Source organism: Piliocolobus tephrosceles, chromosome 11 (assembly GCF_002776525.5).
Source record: "Piliocolobus tephrosceles isolate RC106 chromosome 11, ASM277652v3, whole genome shotgun sequence".
NCBI lineage: Eukaryota > Metazoa > Chordata > Mammalia > Primates > Cercopithecidae > Piliocolobus > Piliocolobus tephrosceles.
The window spans coordinates 64,957,358-64,981,447 of record NC_045444.1 but is presented as its reverse complement, the minus strand read 5'-3'; the positions used below and the strand labels follow the sequence as shown (position 1 = coordinate 64,981,447).

Here is a 24,090-nt window from a genome sequence, read left to right as displayed (position 1 = left end):
GCTATTTGAATATAAAACAAGTTAAACAGTATTTTATTAATAAGGAAATAGATTTGCTTTGATTTCTTAATATTGTAAACAATAATTAATGCTTACTCTGTTGATAATTATATGAACAAGGAATCACTTTAAAGTCCAGGTATGTATAAACACAAATTATCTCACCTGAGTTTTTCAGTTTTTCTGAACTTCTGTTTATTATTGTTATTATTATTATTTTTCTTTTTGAGACAGAGTCTCATTCTGTCACCCAGGCTGGAGAGCAGTGGCACAATCTCGACTCACTACAACCTCCACCTCCAGGGTTCAAGCAATTTTTGTGCCTCAGCCTCCTGAGTAACTGAGACTACAGACACCCGCCACCACGCTGGCTATATGTTTTGCATTTTAGTAGAGATGGGGTTTCACCATGTTGCCCAGGATGGTCTTGAACTCCTGGGCTCATGTGACCTGCTGGTCTTGGCTTCCCAAAGTGCTGGGATTACAGGCATGAGCCACCCTGCCCGGCCTGAATGTTCTAAAGTGTTGTTGATGGTACAATGGTGAAGAATTGCAGCAGGGACACTGAGCTGAGTGTCACTTAGTTCGCAATTTGGGTTTTATAGTTATCATGTTCTTGAATGATCTACCTGATAATTCTAGAATATATGGAACCACATTTCATTGGAGGGCAAAGGGATTTTTTTTGTTTTGGTTTGGTTTTTTTTGTCAGTTCTGTCTTATTTTAAGTGAACACAGGAGCTTTCAATCTTTACATTAATGAAATATCAACTTTGTCAATCATTTTAACCAATTAAGAAAAAGGGAAATAAGTAAAGAAATAGAACAAAGATTACTGATGAATAATAATGTGGATGTCTGAATATGTGATGTGTCTTCTCGTAAGGGCCATTTAAAAGATACATTTAGTGCTTCTCTGTTTCTGAGTGCTGTGGCCTAATGCTTTTGAACTATAATAGTTCAGCTAATTCTCCTTTGGAAAAGAAATTAAGTGACCAGCATGATGGGGACTTAGGATTCACATCAATTGCAGGAAAACAGTAAATGAAAACCACATACTTTCCTATCTTAATTGGGATGTGATTGCCTCATACAGATAATTATAGCATGTTCTTTCATCATTGTTTTTCAGATGTAAAAATGCACTCTTGTTTTACATTTAAAGATAAGCAGCTGACCTTTCTTTTCAGCTCCAGCAGCATCTTATTTTGCAGATAATCTGCCTCATTAATGAAAATCAGAAGCAGCTTGAAGTACTTCGTGCATAATTAATTATCTTGGCAAGAAGATTTATGAATGTAATTTTTCTCAATTGCTCCAATCAGGCATAAGTGAGACAAACAAATACATTAAAACTAAGCTATTCATGGTCTGTGTGTACAAGACAGTGTCAAGGACGTCTAGGAGAATTAAGACATGAGGGCAGACAATCTCTTTTTACTACCCAGATCACATATGAGTTATACATCTTTAGGGGCAGGAAGGATAATAGAATTCACATCAGAAGGTTTTGTGGTTTTATAATTTGAGTAAAATGTGTATCATAATCATGCAGTATATTCCTTGTCAATGGGCAATTTAAATGATATTAAAGATGACATATATGAGCATAGCCTCTGGGCACCAGACACAAGTTTTACATCTGTAAAACTGTGCACCCATACAGGCACATGTGAGTGTATTCTCTTGTATAGGATGCCGCCTTCTAACTAGGATTTAGAACTTGAATGATTGAACAGCTTAAATGCATAATTTTGAAAGTCCTTCTCTGGAAGTTCCTTGACTTACCTGAGCTTCTTATCTATTGCTTTGGAAATTTTGAAATGGAGATACTAAACCTATCACCAAGAGATTTTGTGAAAAATAAATGAGAAGGTGTGAGTGAAAATACTTTGAAACATTTACATCAACAAAATGTCAGTCCTGGTCCCATGATTGTGACGACGCATAATGAGCCTCTTCAGTTGCATTCTTGAGTGTATCTTTCATATTCCAAGAGGTGGTATTCCTGGATAAACAGTGTCATTCCCAAAAGTGGAAACTGGGGGTTGATAGAATGTGAACAAGTTTTAAGTCCCATGATCCATCTTGTTAAATTACCCCCACAAAAGTTGTTTAAATTTGACTCCAACTAGTTGGAGTTGAGTACTAGTTCCCACCACATTGGTCAGTCTTGAGCATTACCTTTTATTTTCATGTTTGCAAATCTGGTCTTGTTGTTTAACTCAGTATTTCCTAAATCTCTAGTGATTGCATTAAAAATACATGCATTTGCATCTCTCAATAAATGTGAGCTGCTGCCTCAAAAAAAAAAAAAAAGAAGGAAAAAAAAAGTCCTCTGAAGGCAACTTTCATACATTGACCAAAATAAGGGTTGCATTATTTTGGTGACACTGGTATCAAACTGTTGGGTCAGTAACAGGTATAAATGACTGTCCCACTGTCCACAGATGAAAATTTATCACAGAATTTCATTTTGGTATACAGTCTGTCTCTAGAATTCTCTCTAGGGCACGCCAACAGTAAATGCAAAGGATCTGATAGTATTTGTAGAAGGATCATGTAATTTTTGACAGAAAAAAAAACCTTTTCTAACTGGAATGTATGCAAATGACTATTGCTTCCAACGGCACTGCAGTTCAAAGGTTGAAACAGAGGGACTCTGGTGCAGATGGCATGGATACCAATCCTAGATTTTACATTTACTAGGTAGGTGGTTTTGGGCCAGTTACTTGGCCTCTGTGCCTTTTTCTATAAAATGGGGATAATAACAGTATCTACCTATAGATTTATTGTAAAAATAAAAAATATACATTTTAAAATGCTTTGAGCACAGCTTGGCATATTGTAGGTGCTCAATACTTTTCAAATGTTCACCATATCACTACATACTTTGGTGGTCACTTTCTGAGCTTTACTGGATAATCACTAGCCTACAAAATCAGACACACTGGCCACATCCCACACCAATTCCATAAACCACTAGATAGTCATAACTTTCTAAAATGTTCTGATATGAACAGGGCATAAATACCATTTCATGGCTTTATATCCAGTCTAGTTTATTCAAAAGGTCAGCTTTAGCTGGAAGATAGAGTTTGAAACCAATTTTCCACTTCTTAAGTTTCTCCGCCCTTTAGCTATTTCTTTAGGTCACTTATACTTATTATAGTTGATTACATTTTCATTAAATTAGTCATTCCTGTATACTGTTCAGTTGAACTGATGGCTTACCAACATTTTGGTTATTGAAGCCCCCAAGTCGGTTGGTAAGGGGGATGGGGACACACACTGTGACCACATTCACTCTCAGAAGTGATGTGTGTGTGTGCTCCCTGGGGAAGGCTCTGTGGTTGCTTCTAATCCTCATGCCCATTGTATGACAGAATTAGCTGTTGCTGCCTATCTGCTAAGCCCTGGGGCTGCCTGTGGGTCTCCTTTTACCTCTCTAAGCTCTTTTCCTTCCCTACCCCTGGTGTTTGTCCCTGGTGATCATTGGCTTCTCTTTTCTCCTGCCACCATCCCAAACTAGCCAGGGAGTAGAAATCATTTTCCCCTCTTCCCTCATTCTCATGATCCAATCCCAAAGACAACCCAAAAGGATGAATTAATTTTAATGAATATTGTAGGGAGACTCTTAAGCAAACAATAAATGGCATGCTTTAAAAAGATGAAGACATCTTTTAAAATTTACCAGTTATTTATTCTGTCTATATGACAGTTTCTGATTCATTGTTTTTCCCAACAACCAGAGGTTCAGGCCAAAACTTTGGTAGGAAATCCGTTAAGCTGCCTGACCTAGGAAATGGGAAGGTAAAATGAAAATGTCAAACTTTGGTCCCACTCCTAAGTAGCTCTGTACTGTCTGTCGGTCTGTCTCTCGCTCCCTTTATCTCACACACACAGTGAATATAATTGGCTGAAGATCACTTAGGGTGGAACTTTAAGTTATATTGGAAAAACCATGCCTTCGATATCTTTGGCAGGGATACACATTGCCAAGACACTGGATGGGGCTGTTTCCTCTCCTGAAAAACAATTTCTTTCCACTGCTGGGGAAGTTATTTTCAATGAGTCAGAGGTAATGTTAGAAATAAAATTTAAGTCCAGAGACTTCTACTGTACTGATTTTGTCCATTGGATGAAATAACTTTCCATCCATTAAGTAGTTGGAAGTAAAGAGCCTACCTAAACACAAATAATTATTGTGGGCAATGTTAAGAAGGGAAGTCCTTACTGCCTTTTTTTAAAATGAAATATAGATGTGAGAAGAGAAATTATATGCTAACACAAGTCAGAATAGTTAAATACATAAAATTATTATTCTAGACAGGAAAAAGGATTGTATGTAAAGCTGTTCATAAAGTAACAAGTTTTGCCTTAAAATAACATATTTTAGCTTTCCTACTGCCCCTCAATAGAGAATACCGGGATTTGATACTGGAATTTGTTGAGGAGATACAGATACCTTCCAGTTGATTTCAGTAATTCACAAAGGGCTCCCAAATTCTACAGAAGAAAATTGTGAGCATTGTCCTCCTGGAATCTCTAAGTCCAAATAGTAATAGGCCAATAACTAGATCAGTCCCAGAATACATCTAAAAATGGAAACCCAATCCACGTTTTTGGCAGTAATTGTTTTTTTCTGCCCTCCTCCCAAGTCTGCAGGTGCAAACATCAGCAACACAGCTTTAGCATCTCTTCTAATGTGCATTAGAATCACCTAGTGGACCAAACAGATATTTCAAATCTGGTTATTGCTAGTTAAGTCCAGAGCTCATTTGACTGTATTGTCTAATACAAAATACAACTGGTTCCCCTACTGTAAAAAAAAAAAAAAAAAAAACCCAAAGCCCTATGGAAACATGCCTTCAAAATCAAAGCAGGCATTAGAACTGTCACCTGTGACCATCAACTACAGTTGAAAGCATTTCTCTGTATGTGTGTATTTTTGGTAATTGCAAGAGAGACTGTCAAAAAGTCTTCAGTTAACGAAGATAAATAACTGATGCTTTTTTCCTTTATCAGTTTTTTTTGTCCTTAATAGAACCTGGTTATTCAGCAAGTTCTGCACGTGGAAAAGAAAATGAAAGTAACTTGATGAGATTTTCATCTCCCCTTAAGCATTTCTGTTAAGGTGGTTTGAATTGCTTATTGCTAGTTCACCTCCTCCAGCATAATAAAGATAAAAAAGATCTGATTTCAGATTGTAGAACAAATTGCAGAAAAATAAGCAGCAGTGGTTTATGACATTCTGATGCATTGCTTTGGGCTGCAGCAGAAGTTCACCTTCTTGATGCTTTCATTGTTTATCCTTGTCCATCAGAGAGCATTTTCTATTGCTTGCATGGCCCACCTTTCAGTCCTGTCTTTGGCACATGTCATTTGGGAAGTGAAATTCTCAGCCTGCTCTTGCTGTCACCACTGCCCACAGCTGGCATCTTGCTCTCAGGGACTCCTTCTGACAGGCCTGACCCACACATTCATTCTCCTCTCTAATGAACTATTTTCACTGAGCTCCTGATTGTATACAGGACCTAATTCGGTGTTAAAATTGGGTTCTATAACCATAGCTTTGCATTTTGGTTTTTATTTTAAGAATGTTCATAAATATAGCCTAATGAGATATATATAGGCCACTTCTCTTCTCCAGAATCCTTTATTTCTGCAGATGTATATAATAAGCAGGAAAAATATTGCATAGTATGAATTTTGACACTGGCATTTCTGTCCCTACCTACAAGAATTTCCTCCTATTGGTTGTTTGAAATTAGGCAAGTTATTGAGCTGTCTATTGAACTGTTACCTCATCTATTGAAAAGACAAATATCTTTATCACAGGAGGGGTGCAAAGATTAGTTGAAGTTATGTTGTAACCTACGTAAATTAGTACCTAATGCTTCTCTTGGAAGGAAGGCTGGTTCACTTCTTTTACTTTCTTCATTCTTATCTACCAGCAGGGGTCCAAAGTGGGACTTCCAACAAGACAAAAATTTAAAATATTTAAAAAACGGAGTCCTTCTTTGCTCAAGGCTAAATACCTTCAATAGGTGTTTAGCCCAAGCTTCCCTCTTTTCTAACCTTCCCACTGTTTTTGGTAGATCCCTGTATCAACTTTCCTCATGCGTCTTCAGTGATGAACAAGACAAGCAAAGAAATGCATGTCTCACCTAATCAAAGAAAAAAATGTGGGGAGGAGCCCCTTTGTTACCTCTGCTTTCCCGAAAGCTATCATCCTTTACTGAGCCAATGAATGTAGCCAATGTCTTAGTGCATTTTGCATTGCTACAAAGGAATACCTGAAACTGGGTAATTTATGAAGATGAAAGGGTTATTTGGCCCATGATTCTGCTGGCTGAAAGATTGGGCATCTGTTGAAAGTTCAGGCTGCTTCCACCCATGGCAGAGGTGAAGGGGAGTTTCCATATGCAGAGATCACATGGCAAGAGAAGAAGCAAGAGAACACGTGGAGGCACCAGGCTCTTTTTAACAACCAGGTCTGCTGGGAAGTAATAAAGGGAGAACTCTCCCACAGCCCCCACAAAGGAAGGGCATTAATCTATTCATGAGGGATCTACTTCTATGATCCAAATACCTTCCATTAGATCCCATCTCCAACACTGGGAATCAAATTTCAACATGGGGTTTAGAGGGAACAAACATCAAAACTGTAGCAGCCAACATCCACACTTAGATGTTCATAAATGCTACCAACTGATATCTCACACCGCTCTTCTCCTGACTCCACTTTTTAAATACCCCTAATTAAAGCTCAGTCTTTAAGTCTACATTTAACAAATATAGTCCAAATGCATTTTAATTGGAGAACCATCCAATAATAATAGAATGCAACCTACTGATGTGATTTTAAATTTTCTAGTAGCCACATTTTAAAAGTAAAAAGAAATTAAAAAGCAAAAACCACATAAAAAGGGTGAAAACCAATAATATTTTTAAATTAACCCAACATATACAAAATGTTATTTCAATAGGTAATCAATAGTAACATTTTTTTTTGTTGAGACAGGGTCTCACTCCTGTTGCCCAGGCTGGAGTGCAGTGACATGATCTTGGCTCACTGCAGCCTCAACTTTGCAGGTTCAGGTGATCTTCCTCCCTTAGCCTCTCTGAGTAGCTGTGACTATAGGTGTGTGCCACCACACAAAGCTAATTTTTTGTATTTTTTTAGTAGAGACTGGGTTTTGCCATGTTGCCCAGGCTGGTCTCAAACTCTTGTGCTCAAGCGATCCACCTGCCTCAGCTTCCCAAACTGCTCGGTTTACAGGCAGAACCACCATACTCATACTCATACTGATATTCTTAATGAGATATTTTCATTATACTTTATGCTAAGTCTGTGAAATCTGCTGTGTGCTTTATACTTGGAGCATGTCTCAAGTAGGACTAGTCACTTTCCAAGTACTAGATAGCTATGTTGATTAGTGGCTACTGTATTGGACAGTGCAGGTTTTCCTGCCACCCCACTTTAACTTTGAAGGAAGCTCTTTATTTTCACTGAGCATTCCTGATTGCTTCCTCTCTGCATCTTTGCTGACTTTCCTTTTTCTCCATCTCTTGTCATTCTGTGATAGATGCCACCTTATCACTACACACACACCACTACAAAGATCTGCCTCACTCCTCTGCTGAGTTCTATCTTCTCTGGGCATCAAATACCTAGAATGCCCTATCAAATTAATGGGATGACCACGAACACATTGCTCAGATGAAACTGAAAGATAGAAACTGGGAAGAAAGGAAAAATATTCTAATTTACCCCTTTAATCCATCATTGCTCAGAACCAATTTCCAGTGCATACTTTGAATACTTTTTGTTTTCCTTCCATTGCACATCTCCTCAGCTTATGGCTCATGTTTTCATAGTTTTGCAGGGACCATGTTCTACATAAATGTCCTGGTGCATCATTTACTGTACTTATCACTCAGGCTTCTGGACAGCAGCTGACATAATTTAAAACCTTATAAAAAGTGCACTTAGAATATCTATGCAGCTGTCTGAAGTAGCTACTCGCCAGGCACAATGACTGATTTACTGGGTGGCAGAATATTATGATTGACATGTTCCTGGTTACTTAGAGTGTCCTATCTTGTGATCAGAAGGACTCTGAGAGCCTGTTTTGTGTGCATCCCACAGCATACATGGTAAATCTGATCTAAGAGTCTGCTCCTGTGTGTGAATACCTCATAATGAGATGTAACACCCTCATGATGATTGACTTACTTCCGAGTGTTATGCCAACTTGTTTTTATGTTTCTTTCCAGGGTGCATCTGGTAGTAACAATTTGTAGATCTAGAGAGTCAGCATGATTTAATAGGCAGGAACGTGAATAAGACACGCTGAACATTATCGTAGTTCTTTACATTCTCTTAAAGAGAATAGTATTGTCTCACAGGAATAGTATCCTTTGGGAGTTGAAATAGTATGTGCCAAATCCAGAAGATGAGGTCAGTAGATACCGTTTAAAAATCAAAACAACTCACTCTTTCCCAGCTTTCGTCACTGCTGGCATGTGTTAGATGACAAGTCTTTGACTCACAAAGTTTAATAAGATTATCTGAGGGTTCAGGCTTCTCACCTGTTTTTAGAGATTAGAGAACACCTGTTTGTACCCATTTTTCATCTACTCTGATTCTATATTAACTGTCCCTATTAAAGCATTGTTGAGATGTCAAGTCCCTCCCACTTTAGCTAAGAATAAATAAAACTCACTTTCATTTAATAAAATAAACGATCTCTGGAAGTTAGTTATATCGTGATCCACTTTGAGGAAACCCTTAAATCATTGCTCTAGTTGTGTTTTTATAGGGGTTTACTGCATTTTTGGGAGAAAATTATTTTGTTTTACACAATAAAATAATAAATTTGATAGCTGTTGGTAAAAAATACTCTGTGTTTTCATAGGCACATTGTACATATCATCTAGCTCTAACTGGATACCAGAAAAACAGACTCTCTTCAAATACTTGTAAATACATAAGCACAATACTTGTGTATCTTGGGGACTAACTAGATAATGTGTGTATTGTGCATAGATTACCATATATTCAGAAGACAATGAGATGTATATCACATGAAAACTGCTACAAGGTCACCAGTATTCTTTTCTTTGCACTAATGATGGACTAAAATGATGGTTAACAAAGACATTTCCAATTAGCAGAAAGCTGGAGAAATGCCTCCATCCTGTATTTTAACTGCCTAGTCCATGCTGAGAAATACTAAGAGTTGGTGTAGACCTTCTTTGTCATAGTCAGCTTTGTGATATCAGCCCTATAAATGGTGTGTCCTATTCTAGGTGAGCCATTAACTCTGACGTGTGTGGGTGTGTGTATGTGTCATGTGCATTTATTGTGTGGAACTTCCAAACTAATCTAGAGTTCTCCTTGGCCACCTGTTTCATACATTTCTCCATGTTACAGGATTTCAGAGAAATCCTGAGACTGCAACAGGCAAGACAACCTAGGCTGGGGAAAGACATAGTATCAGGCTTGGGATTTATATGCCCATTGTTTTGAATGGGCTGCCAGCGTTCATTTTTCAGATTTGAAGTCGTTTCCCCTGATGGCAGGGCTATAAGATTTGAAATGACTCAAGCATGGCAGCAGGGCACAACGGAAAGAGCATGGACTTTGAAATCCTGCAGACTGGATGGAGGACAAACTCTGCTACTTACTATGTGGCTGTGGATAAGCTGCTTAACCTCTTCAAAACTCAGTTACCGCATCTCTAAAATGATGATATCATGACTGTTATAAAGTTGTTGAGAGAAATAGAGATGATGCCCAAAAAGCAACTAGCAAACTATCTAGCTGGTAGTAGTCTCTTAAGAATCAGTCATTATGATATGATCATAAGGATAATGCTATACAGGATTCAAGAGTAAAAAATCTAAGTCTCCTTTAATTGGGATAAGGAATCTGTATCCAGGGCCCCCGTGACAAGTGTTGGCATCATTTAAAAAGGTACAGATTATTTCAAGTCCTTTGCTATTTGTGGTTTCAGCACTGTATATGGCATGTATGATAAATCAAGTCAATGTAAATGTGAGTCATGCCCTTACCACTTATAATGTCAATGGATTTTAATAACCTCTCTATTTTCTGGATATAGATTTCCAGCACTTGTAGCAAACTAAATATTTCTGCATAGTCTATTTTATGGCAGAAAATATAATTCTACCTATACTGTTTAATATTTTCATATGGGTTTATATAACTATACTTAGATTCATATTCATTTCCAGGAAAGAAGATATATTTTAAACTAATTCATGATTTTTGGACTGCTTGGGAATGTATTTTGATTCTTTGTTAGGAGATTTTGATTTTATTCATGCCATATAATCTACTGAACTGATGAGTTATTTTCATACTTTTCTGGGATTTTTTTTTCTTTTATGCATGTAGAGGTTAAATGAAGAAAACATTCTAAACTTGTTCATATTATTTTAATACATGAGATAGTTTATATAAAGAGAAATTAAAGTAGCTTAAGTTTTGAAAGGTTGAGGGACTATTTCTGAATTTTTACTCACTTATTCTGATTATTTGAATTTTGATCTTTCTTTGTTGCTTTTTACCTAGGTTACTTGTTGGTTTCAGAAAACAATAAGAGATTTACAGGAACAAAGTCTAGGTTCATCACTTTCAGACAATGAGGATCTAATTCGTAAGCACGAGGAACTGATAATAAAAGCAAAGGTAAGAGATATATTAGACACTTTAAAAATAATTGAAAAATGCATTAACTTTTCTTGAATATGCTTCTGTGGCTAATTTAGAGGAGAACTGAGAAGTCTCTTTGATTAATCTACTATTCATGTAAAAAAATATCCCAATAACATTAGCAATACTACTGTGCATTGACAGGGCTTCCAGAATAATGATAGACAAATTAACAGCTTCTACAATAACTATATTGTTCTGAATAGTTACTATATGCCAGGCACTATACTATGTATATGAAATCCATTATCTAAATTATCATAAAACCCCTAAGGGGGAGGTATTATTTTCCCCATTTTATGCATCAAAACAAATAAAACACAGAGGTTTGGAAATGCAAAGTCGCTTGACCAATATAATCTTGTCAGTGGCAGATTTGAAATTCAGTTCTAGGTTTTGTCTAATACAAAGGCCCAAGCTCTTAAACATTATACTTTTTTAGCTTTCTAAAATTTTTTTCTACACTGAGATATCATTACTATGAGTCATCACTTTTATGACTTCCAGATATAATTTGATTGCTGTTCCCATTTACATATCTTTTGCTCCTTAACTTGCTTTAGATTTCTCAGTTTTGCAACAAGTAATGGTTACTAGCCCGGCAGCCACTTGTAGGTATATAGAATGCATTAAAATGCAAGCATGAAGTGCTGAAAGCAAGATGAGTAAAGCACCTGTGTTGTGGTTGACCTTCTCTCCATTGTGTCTTGTTATTTGAAAATCAATGCATTTATACATCTGGGGGTCTATAAATACTTTCCAAAATTCTTTACAGAGGCTCCATATTGATCTGCAAGAAAACAGAAGTCCATCATAGTAGATGGAATGAGAACAGTGAATAATCACTCTCAAGATTTAGAGAACTTTGCATTATTACTATTTTAGATGATTGATAGTTGTAGGTAGAGCTAAGTCATAAAGCTCTAGAAAACAATGGGTCAACACTACTAAACAATAGCTGAATACAGGCTAGACAAGTCAAATATTCACATATCTGGGAGGATAGGAGTCGGCAAGATGAGGACGGAGGTAGTAGATTGCATTTATTTAGACTTAAATCTTTTCATGGGGATCATGACACATTTGTTTCAGTTTCTTGCTTCTGTTTGAACACTCCAGTGTCTTCTAGACATTCAAAGTGTTTGGTTTGAATATTTGACTGATTGATAAAAGGTGCACTTACAGAAGACCGTTGACTAATAATGACTGATTATTTTTTAAGTTCTTAAAATTTTTCGGCATTTGGTTTATCTGTTTAGGAGGTTAATTTTTTTCATTGAATTATATGGCAATTGATTCTGTTTGTATCAAACTCAAGTTTTATCAGTGAAAATTCTATTGAAAGCCCCAAATGCTAAGCACAAGAGATCACCAGAATTACATAGGATGCTGCTTCCTTTAGTACCAAAAAAGAAAAAAAAAAGCAGTATATAGTGTACACATAATTTATACATCCCTTGGGGTTATACTCACGATAAATGTGGAGTTATGGTTCCCTCTAGCCTGAAGACAGTCTGGAGTAGAATATTTGTTAATGTTTGACCTTAGTAAGCCACAGTTTTTCTCATAGTTTATAGCTGTATTTCCACCTCTGATGTGCATAAGCAAAACATATAGATATTATTTCCATCAATATTATTAAGTTGCAGGTATAAGGGATATAAAAAATAATTTTTAAAAGGCTATTTTTAGAGCAGTTTTAAGTTCACAGCAAAATGAAGGGGAAGGTGTAGAGATTTCCCATATATACCCTGCCCCCACACATTCATAGTCTCCCCCATTGTCAACATCCTCACCAGAGTGGTGCATTTAATGGACCTACGTTGACACATCATTATTATCCAAAGTTCATAGCTTATATTAGGGTTCACTCTTGGTTTTGTACAGTCTATGGGTTTGGACAAATGTATGATGACATGTATTGAATGATTGAACATCATTGAATTATACAGATTATTCTTGCTACCCTAAAACTCCTCTGTGCTCTGCCTGTTCATTCTTTTCCACACCCCCCAACTCCTGACAACCACTGATCTTTTTACTCTCTTCATAGTTTTGCCTTTTCCAGAATGTCATGTAGTTAGAATTGTACAGTATGTAGGCTTTCAGATTGATGTTTTTCACTTAGTAATATGTATTTAAGTTTCCTTTATATCTTTTCATGACTTGATAGTTCATTCCTGTTTAGAAATAAATAATATTCTAGATAAGCCTGCATGACACAGGGAGACTCCATCTCTACAAAATATTTAGCCAGGTGTGGTGATGCATGCCTGTGGTCCCAGCTACTCAGGAGGCTGAGGTAGGGGGATTGTTTGAGCCTGGGAGGTTCCATACAAGTATATCCACTTCCTTTAGGGTCCTGAACTACTCTGCATCTTGTGCAGAAGCTGAGTACTGCCCCATGTACTCAAGTAGTTTTCAAGCCAAACTGTTTTTGAAAAGTGAGGCAGAGAAACCTATTTCTCTACAGCATTCCTGAGAGTAAATTTATTTTCCTTTTTATTTTTATTTCTTGAGATGGGGTTCTCACTCTGTCACTCAGGCTGGAGCACAGTGGTGCAATCATAGCTCGCCACAGCCTCGACATCCTAGGTTCATCCTAGATCCTCCCACCTCAGCCTCCCGAGCACCTGGGACTGCAGATGCACACCACCACACCTGGCTAATTTTGGTTTTATTTATTTATTTATTTTTTGTAGAGATGGGGTCTTGCTATGTTTCTCAGGCTGGTCATGAACTCCTGGCCTCAAGTGATCCTCCCACCTCAGCCCTCTAAAGTGCTGAGATTACAGGCATGAACCATCATACCTGGCAAATTTATTTTCTAAAAAAAAAAAAAAAAAAAAAAAAAGGATTAGTTTATTTATTGGGACTTCTTTTTTTAATTTATTTCTGTGAAGCATTCTTTCCAATGTAAGATTTTCCTTCCGAACTATGGGTTGGGCTAGAGAGCCATCAATCTTAATCCACTTTTAATTACAAATTACAAAAATGTGGATTAATTATTTAGACTGATTCATTCAAATGAAAACAAATGCTCAAATATAACTTGTAGATACAAAAATGTTCTAAAGATATTTGCCATGAATTTCAGACACTAGAGAATTCACTGGCAAGATAACTGGTTATTAAGACTTCAGGAGTCTCCGAATCATATGGGTTGAGAGAGACCACCATCAGTCTATATGCACAAGGGGGAGTGGTGCTCTCTTCTGGGGTGATCCAGGACAGCTTTCTGGAATGATGGGGCTTGAACAGATGGATAGAATATGAGTTTTTGGTTAGGAGGGGGTGGTCAAACCAGAATATGGCAGAATAAGGCAAACAGCAATCAAACCAGGCTGTCTATGATGAGAGTTAAAGTCTTTGTAATGTGTAAGCCAGAGAAGAGAGGCTAAGGGGAGTTGTCCTAGAGGCAATAGACATCCACAGCCATTCTGTAGAAAAGAAATAATAATTCATGGTCATGACAGAAAAGCAGACTTCCACAGGTTGGGAAATAGAAGAGATTCCTGAAGCAATGAGAGGTAGGCCTAGATGACCTCAAAACTTTCTTTAATTTTCAAATCCTGTAAATGAGATAGGATGTATATTTCAATATCAATTATGCTTGTTATATTGAAAGTAAGACGAGTGTAAAAAACACCTTTCCAGAGCTGGTTGAAAGGAATAAGTCTGGGTGGGGGAAGTAACAGTATCTTTTTAAAGTAGACAGTATCCTACCTTGGTATTCCCAGCACATAGGACAGTGCCTGATATGAAAAGGACATTTGATTGATGTCTGTGTAGTAAGTTTTTTATCTTGTGAAGAAGAAACATACTTTTAGTTTTTCTTTGTGATTCCCTGGTGACTTTAGATAATCACTTAGCCTTCTTTTATCTATCTATCCACCCATTATCTTTAAAATCATTTTTGTAGCCCGCAGAGTAGAGTTACACTTCCCTTTTGGTTTACCTCATTGCCTTCACCTTTATTCTCTGTCTCCCTCACATTCTCATTCTCACAGGCATCTACTCCAATGGGCTCAACTTTTGTCTTTAGACATAGTCCTATTTCTAAAATATAGAGTTACATGTTTTAATTTTCATAAATAGTATGAAGACATGGATCTCATATTGCTTTTTGCCATAACACTCTTTGCATCTAGTTTATACAGTTCTTTGTGTTCTTCAGTATGCTAATTTCTAGTTGCAATGTAAATTTGGAAAGTTGTATTACATACATGATGTTCTACTTATATCCTTCTTAACTTGTCACTGCCTCCCCCTATTTCTTTATTCCTTCCTAATCTCTGATCTTATAGTGCACTCATTCTTTCTTCTGCTGTACTCCTTCTGCCATTCAGCCCTTCTGCCAAGTTCTTCACTTCAGCTGTTATATTTTTCATGCTCAATTGCTGACATTGATTCTTCTTCACAAATGGTTTTCTGTTTTACCTATCTAATGTATTTCCTCATATCTTAAGATATACTTTTTAATATATTAAATTTTTGGTCTGTCCAGTGCATTAATTCTGCTTCTTCTGTATTTCGGTGTTGCCTGTGGTCAACAGATGTTGTTTATCCCTGTGAGTTAATGTTCCATTGGGATATCAGTAACTTTGATATGTTGGGGATATGAAAGCCAGTGCTCTAACTTACCCCTTCTGGGTGAGTTGGGGAGAGTACCCCTAAGTGCAGATGACTTCTTTTGCTACAGTTAGTATTCAGCCATTCCCATTTGTCCCCCAACACCCCTCCTCCACCACACAAACAAAAGAGTATACCCCTTGGACGACCTCCCAGTGACTGGATTCTGGACCTTGCTTTTATCCATGACCTATTTCTCTGGGTGGTATTCTACCCAGCTCACATGGTGGAGAGTTGGTATGGACACATGAAGAAACAGATCAGGTTGCCTGCCTCTCTAATATCAACTATCCCTCTAATTAGATTTCCATGGGATTCTGTTTTTTCTCTCTTACTGGTACTGGACTGAGGGTACTATTTTCTATCCAAAAAAGGTACAAAGATGAGCAATGACCAGGGAGGTAAGGAGAGAAAGCATGACACGTAAAAAGTTCTCCCCTGACATATCTCCTGTCTATGGCATCCAACCTTATTGTATGTAGACAGCCATGTGCCCTGAGACTCAACTACATTTTGTCTCCCACAGAAAAGTTCTGTGATCTACAGAACCTTGCTTTCACTTTACAGAAAGAACCAGCTACATAATTTGTGGGGCCCAGTGCAACATAAAATTATGGAAGGTTTTCTTAAAATATTATTGAGAAGTTCAGTATAGGGACAGCATGGGCCCCTTTTAAACATAAGGCTCTATATGATTGCACAGGTCAGTTGACCATGAAGTCAGTCCTATATATAGGGTTAGGATTTCTGGAAAGACCTGGCAGCCTTTGCTGGATATACATTTTCCTTAGCCACTTTATTAACCTCTTCTCACTTGAATTAGCAGGCTTCCTACAAGAAACCAAACTAAAAAGAAAAAAAAAAAACATGCAGATTAGATTAGAGAAAATGGAATTATAATGACAAAATGTTTATAGTTCTATATTCTTTGTCTTCCCTTACTCCAGAACAGAGTATGTTCTGTGAACAATGCAATATCTGGAAGTTGACTATAATGCTATACTTGGTTGCATCTACATGGAGAAAAACAGGTTTAAAACCCTGCTATGACATTCACTACATAGTGAATGACATACCTTGGGTACATTACATACCTGTGAGCCCCACTTTCCTCACCTGTAAACCTTGAAAATTCAATTAGAAAATTTTTATGACAATAATAGTGGGAGACTTCAACACTCTACTGACAGTATTAGAGAGATAATTCAAGGCAGAAAATTAACAAAGATATTCAAGACCTGAACTCAACATTGGACCAAATGGATATGTTAGACATCTATAGAACTCTTCATCCCAAAACAACAGAATATACACTATTTTTATCACCACATGGCACATACTCTAAAATTGACCACATAATTGGACATAAAACAATCCTCAGCAAATGGAAAAGAACTGAAATCATACCAAACACACTCTCAGACCACAGCACAATGAAAATAGAAGTCAAGACAAGGAGAATCACTTAAAACCATGCAATTACATGAAAATTAAACAACATGCTCCTCGGTGACTTTTGGGTAAACAATGAAATTAAGGCAAAAATCAAAAAGTTCTTTGGAACTGATGAGAACAAAGATACAACATACTAGAATCTCTGGGACACAGCTAAGGCAGTGTTAAGAGGGAAATTCATAGCACTAAATGCCCAACATTTAGTGTTCTCCCCTAAATGTCTTTCTAACATCAAAAAGTTAGAAAGATCTCAAACTAACAACCTATCATCTCAACAGAAAGAATTAGAGAAAAGAACAAATCAACCCTAAAGCTAGCAGAAGACAAGAAGTAACCCAATTCAGAGCTGAACTGAAAGAAATGAAGACATGAAAAAACATTCAAGAGATCAATGAATCCAGAAGTTGGTTTTTTGAAAAACTTAGTAAGATAGATTGGCTGCTAGCTAGAGTAATAAAGGAGAAAAGAGAGAAGATCCAAATAAACATCATTTGAAATAGTGAAGGGAATATTACCACTGACCCCACAGAAATAAAAATCACCATCAGAAGCTACAACGAACACCTTGATACAGACCTAAAAAAATTCCTAGACACATATACCTCCCAAGACTGAATCATGAAGAAATTGATTCTCAGAACAGACCAATAATGAACTCCAAAACTGAATAAATAATAAATAGCCTATCAACAAAAACAAAAGCCTAAGACCAGATAGATTCATAGCCAAATTCCACCAGAGGTTCAAAGAAGAGCTGGAACCATTCCTCCAACAACTATTCCCAAAAATTGAGGAGGAGTGACTCCTCCCCAACTCATTCTATGAGGCCCAAACCTGGCAGAGACACAACAAAAAATGAAAACCAGGTCAATATCCTTGATGAATATTGATGCAGAAATCCTCAACAAAACACTTACAAACCAGATTGAGCAGCACATCAAAAAGCTAATCCACCACAGTCAAGTAGGCTTCATCCCTGGGATGCAAGGTTGGTTCAACATATGCAAATCAATAATTGTGATTCATCACATAAACCGAACTAAATTAAGCACCGCTTCATTTTGAAAATCTTCAATAAACTGGATATTGAAGGAACATACCTCCAAATAATAAAAGCCATTTATGACAAACCCACAGCCAACATTATACTGAAAGGGCAAATGCTGGAAGCCTGGCACAAGACAAAGATGCCCTCATTCACCACTCTTAATCAACATAGTATTGGAAATCCTAGCCAGAGCAATCAGGCAAGAGAAAGAAATAAAATGCATCCAGATAGGAAGAGAGGAAGTCAAACTCTCTCTTTTTGCAGATGACATGATTCTATATCTAGAAAACCCCATAGTCTTGGTCAAAAGCTCCTTCAGCTAATAACTTCAGCAAAGTTTCAGGATACAAAATCAATGTACAGAAATAACTAGCATTCCTATACACCAACAACAGCCATGCCAAGAGCCAAATCATAAAGGCAATCCCATTCACAGTTGCTGCAAAAAAAATTAAATTCCTAGCTAACCAGGGAGGTGAAAGATCTCTACAATGAGAATTAGAAAACGCTGCCCAAAGAATTCACAGACAACACAAACAAACGGAAACACATTCCATACTCATGGATAGGAAGAAAGAATATCATTAATATGGCCATACTGCACAAAGCAGTTTACAGATTCAACCCTATTCTTATCAAAATATCAATGACATTCTTCACAGAAGTAGAAAATCCTATTTTAAAATTCATATAAGGTCAAAAAGAGCCCAAATAGCCAAGGCAATCCTAAAGAAAAAGAACAAAGCTGGAGGCATTATGTTACCAAACTTCAAACTATACTATAGGGCCACAGTAACCAAAACAGCATGGTACTAGTACAAAAACAGGTACATAGACCAAGGAAACAGAATAGGGAATCCAGAAATAAGGCCACAAACCTATGACCACCTGATCTTCAAAAAAGCTGACAAAAACAAGTGATAGGGTAAAGACTCCTTATTCAATAAATACTGGAATAATTGACTAGCCATATGCAGAAGATTAAAGGTGGACCCTTCCTTACACCATATGCAAAACTCAACTCAAGATGGGTTGATTAAGGACTTAAATGTAAAACCCAAAACTATAAAATCCCTGGAAGACAACTTAGGCAATATTATCCTAGACACAGGAATAGGAAAAGATTTCATGACAAAGACACCCAAAACTATTGCAACAAAGCAAAAATTGACAAGTGGGATCTCATTAAACTAAGGAGCTTCTGCACAGCAAAAGAAACTATCAACAGAGTAAACAGACAACCTACAGAATGGGAGAAAATATTTATAAACTATGCATCTGACAAAGGTCTAATATCCAGCATCTATAAGGAACTTAAACAAATGTACAAGAGAAAAACAAACAACTCCATTAAAAAGTGGGCAAAGGACATCAACAGACCTTCTCAAAAGAAGACATACGTGTAGCCCACAAACATGAAAAAAGTTCAATATTGCTGATTATTAGAGAAATGCAAATCAAAACCACAACGAGATACCATCTCACACCAATCTTAATGGCAAAGTCAAAAAATAACAGATGCTGGTGAAGTTGTGGAGCAAAGGGAACACTTACACACGGTTGATGGGAATGTGTAAATCACAGTATGGAGACTCCTCAAAGCTAAAAGCAGAACTACCATTCAACCCAGCAATCTCATTACTGGGCATATACCCAGATGAATAGAAATCATTCTACCATAAAGATATATGCATGTCAATGTTCATTGTATCACTATTCACAACAGTGAAGACATAAAATTATCCTAAATGCCCATCAATGACAGATTGGATAAAGAAAATTTGGTACATATACACCATGGAATACTATGCAGCCATAAAAAAGAATGAGATCATGTCTTTTGCATGAACATGGATGGAGCTGGAGGCTATTATCCTTAGCAAACTAATGCAGGAACAGAAAACAAAATACTGCATGTTTTCACATATAAGTGAGAGTCAAATGGTGAGCACTTATGAATACAATGAAGAAAACAGCCGACACTGGGGTCTTCTTGAGGGTGGAGGATGGGGGAAGGAAGAGGATCAGAAAAGATAACTACTGGGGACTGGGCTTAATACCTGGGTGATGAAATAATCTGTACAACAAACCCCGTGACACGAGTTCACCTGTGTAACAAACCTTCACTGTATCCCTGAACATAAAATAAAAGTTAAAAAAAAGAAAATGTTTGTGAACACATCCACGTTTTAGTAGTGACTCCAAAAATATTGTTTGGTTTCCTTTCCCATCCATAGTGTAAACTTCCAAATAGTTTTTATCTGTGGTTTTTCAACAATCTAATTTCTTGTTCATGGAAAAGAAATTCAATTTTATATGTCCATGAGTAGTGAGCAGCGTATTACATTTTGGACTTTTGTTTGGGTGTTGATATGAGGCACAGAACAGGAAATGTTCCTTTCAAAGAAGATTTAACATAGAAATAAGGCATCAAGCTGAGGATTCATTAGTGAAGCTCCTATAAATAATCTGGTAACACAGAGAAAGCAGGTGTTCTCTGCTACCCACAGCTAAATTCAACAGCAGGAAGCTGGTGTATATGGCTTGTTAGTCTACTCAGTGAGTTCTTTCTAACTAAACTTTGAAAATGTCTCTATCATTTCTTACTGGAATACATTCAGAGCAAGAAATAGGCAACTTTCATAGCTCTTAATAAGTGTGATACTTTATTCAGAACGTATTGAAATAAATGAACTAAAGGATTTTTAAATATGACCTTTGACTGTGGGTAATTGTTTTAAATTATACTTTCTTTACCGAATATGAAAATTCTTCTTTTCTTTTACATGCGTAAGAGACAAAGAAATAGCAGACATGGATAATTATAAACCATCCTTTGGTTTAAAACCTTAAATACTCTTAAATTGTATTATAAATCAACTTGATGCCCCAAAGCTTGAATTCAACCTTTGAAACTCAGAATTTGTTGTAGGATGTATTAAAATACTATGCAAACAAATACTTGCTAATTTTTTTTTTTTTTGAGGAGGTATAATCAGTCCTTCTCTTACACATCAGAAATAATGTTCATATAATTGAACTCCCTTCATGAACCAATCTGTACTTCTATAGCTTCAACCCTTGGTTAAGTTCAGGCCCTTTCTAGTTCGTGCCATGGGGGAATGTGTGGATTAGTGCTTCTCAACTCTGGCTGCACACTAGAGTCACCTGGGGGGTGTTGAAAAAATACTGATGTCTGCATCTCATTCCCAGAGATTCTATGTAGGTTTTGGTGGGCATCTGGCTTGAAAAAAATAATGTTAATCTTAAAATGTTGGAGTTTCTGTTAAAAAAGAAATCTAGATTTCCTGTTTTTTTTTAAAAAAAACTGGAAGATCTGGCATTATCAACTCATCTTCCCACATAGACATAGTGACTCCTGGCTGGAGCCCAGTAATACCTGTTTCTTTTAGAAAAGGTATGTGCACATGAGTCTGCCACAGTCCTTAGTTTGTCACTATTCCTCATGACCTACCTCCCCTTTTAGCCTTGCTTCACTTATTCACATTATGTGCCTGGCTGCTGTAAACATTTGGATTTGAGACCAGATGGGCAATTAAATATCATCAAAGTATAGCTTAAACTGGTTTGCATTTTGGAAGATTACCTTGGAAACAATGTGAATGACAGTAATGGGAGGGAGATAGAAGACAGAAAATCACTTAAGAAACTACTGTGGTTTGAATGGGAGTGACTTTAGGAAGGGCATGATCTCTTTCGAGATGGAGGTTATTAATCTCCATCTTTAAGGCTTAAAGGAAACTTATATAACCTTGTTATTCAAGGTGTGACTCCCAGAGAGCAACAGCAGCGTCAGAGAGTTGTTAGAGATTTAGAATCTCAAATCCACCCATCACACTTACGGAATGAGACTGTGTTTTAACAAATCCCCCAAGAGGATTTGTATTCATGCTAAAATTTAAGAGGCACCAACTTAGACGTTTCACCCATGTGTTTCATGTATGTTCATGTTCCTCTTAATTTTTATAGATGACTTCTTATATTGTTGTCTTTTATTATGACATATATTGTTTATGAAGTTCTTGGTAATAATTTTTAACGTTCTGGGAGAGAAGCAAAACTGAAAATTGTGTATAGAGACATCATCTTCAATGTTTTAATATAGCAGCATTCACATATCTCAGCTTCGAGATTAAAACCATCTTCCACGATTCATCATCTAATCCGATTTTCCAAGTCATTGAAAATATTTTCTAGTCATTATTGAGTGATTTCATAAATTGGATTTGTGATCTTGGCCCCAAGTTCCTTCAAATAATATCATTTGGAGATCTTCAGAAAATATCAATGCTTAGGTGCTTAGGTCCCACAGAAACTTTAGTCAAAGGGTAGAGTTCAAAGTTAAAAAATATTTATAAATATAGGATAAGGAAGTAAAGCAGAATATCCCACAAGCTTATTTAAGTAATTTAAATGCATAATTATCATCAGTAGAGCCAATGCAAGAAAGTGACTCTTTCAAAATATGTCTATTGTTTCATTTTTCTGATTACACAGTACCTTCTCATCTTAGAAAAAATAGAAATGACATAAAACTAAACAAAAGAAAATTAAAATCACACTGTATGTGGGTGTATATGGAAATAGGAAGGAAATATAAAACATTTACATATGAGTGTTCCAAAATTGTGTATTATGTGCACATATACACTATATGTATTTATACACAAAAAATTGTATGTGTTGTTTTACAATGTGATGCTTTTTCCAATTAACATTATATCATAAACATTTCCTCATTTTAACACATATTTTAAATTTGTTTTCTAAGGATTACATGTTACCAAACCGTGTAGATATACATTATGTGAAATGGCAACATGTAGCATCTTAGACTACTTAGCAGAGAGTGAATGGGACGCTCCCAGGCAGCATATAGGATGGCAGCACTCAGGCAAGGGAACTGGAGTTAAATTTGAGCATCTCTGCTTACTTCTGATATAATCTTGGGCAAATTTTTTGTGTATTTGGGCCTAAGTTCCAGTCCCTTTTTGTGAAAGGGGGTAACAATTATACCTAATTTACAGTTTGTTGTGAAGATTAAATGTGGTCATTTATAACAGTTTTGTGTGCGTGTGTTTTTGTTTTTTTGGTTTTGTTTTGTTTTGTTTTTTTGAGACTGAGTCTCACTCTGTCGCCCAGGCTGGAGTGCAGTGGCACGATCTTGGCTTATTCAGGCTCCGCCTTCCAGGTTCAAGCAATTCTCTTGTCTCAGCCTCTTGAGTAGCTGGGATTACAGGCATGCGCAACCATGCCCCAGTTGGTTTTCTTATTTTTAGTAGAGACAGGGTTTCATCATGTTGGCCAGGCTGGTCTCGAACTCCTCACCTCAAGTGACCTACCCTCCTCAACCTCCCAAAGTGCAGGGATAACAGGCGTGAGTCACCACACCTGGCCATATGTAACAGTTCTTAGCACAATGGCTGGCACAACAGAAACACAACATAATATAGGCTTTAAGAAAACAACGGTAAAGTAAATATTACATAAAATTTATCATTAGTGACATTTAGTAAATTAGACAGTATTGTGTAACTATCATGGCTACCTAGTTCAAAATATTTTCATAACTCCAAAAAGAAACACCATAACCGTTAAGCAGTCAGTCTTCATTCCTGTTTCCCCTCAGCCCCTGACAACAACTAATCTGCTTTCTGTGTCCATGTATTTACCTATTCTGGAAATACCATTAAATAAAATAATATTTAATGGCTTTTTGTGTCTGAATTCTTTCACTTTGCATGTTTTTCAGGTCTATCCATGTTGCAGCATGTATTAACGCTTCCTTTTTATACTGAATAATATTCCATTGCATGGATATACCACCTTTCATTTATCCATACATCAGTTGATAGGCATTTGGGTTGTTTTCACCTTTTGTCTAGTGTTAATAGTGCTGCTATGAACATTCATGTATATGTATATTTTTGAATACCTCTTTTCAATTCTTTTGGGTAATACCTAGGAGTAGAATTGCTAGATCGTGTGGAGTTTCTATGCTTAACTTACGAGAAATTACTATGCTGTTTTTCCATAGCAGCTGCTCTGTTTTATATTTCTACCAGAAAGGTAGAAGATTCCAATTTCTCTAAATCCTCTCCAGCCCTTGTTTTCTTTCATTTTGTTTGATTTTTATAGTCATCTTAGTCTGCATCAAGTGCTAGTTCACTGTGATTCTTATTTGCAT

The 24,090-nt window shown here is 36.7% G+C and overlaps 1 protein-coding gene across 1 annotated transcript in view; it reads left to right on the top strand.

The window, feature by feature from the left end:
- CCDC141 (coiled-coil domain containing 141) overlaps positions 1-24,090 on the top strand; it is a 208,812-nt gene that overhangs the window by 88,855 nt on the left and 95,867 nt on the right. Inside the window, exon 6 of the mRNA XM_023212346.1 lies at positions 10,607-10,723. Within this exon, the coding sequence (XP_023068114.1) occupies positions 10,607-10,723 (117 nt within the window). The remainder of the gene's footprint in view (positions 1-10,606; positions 10,724-24,090) is intronic.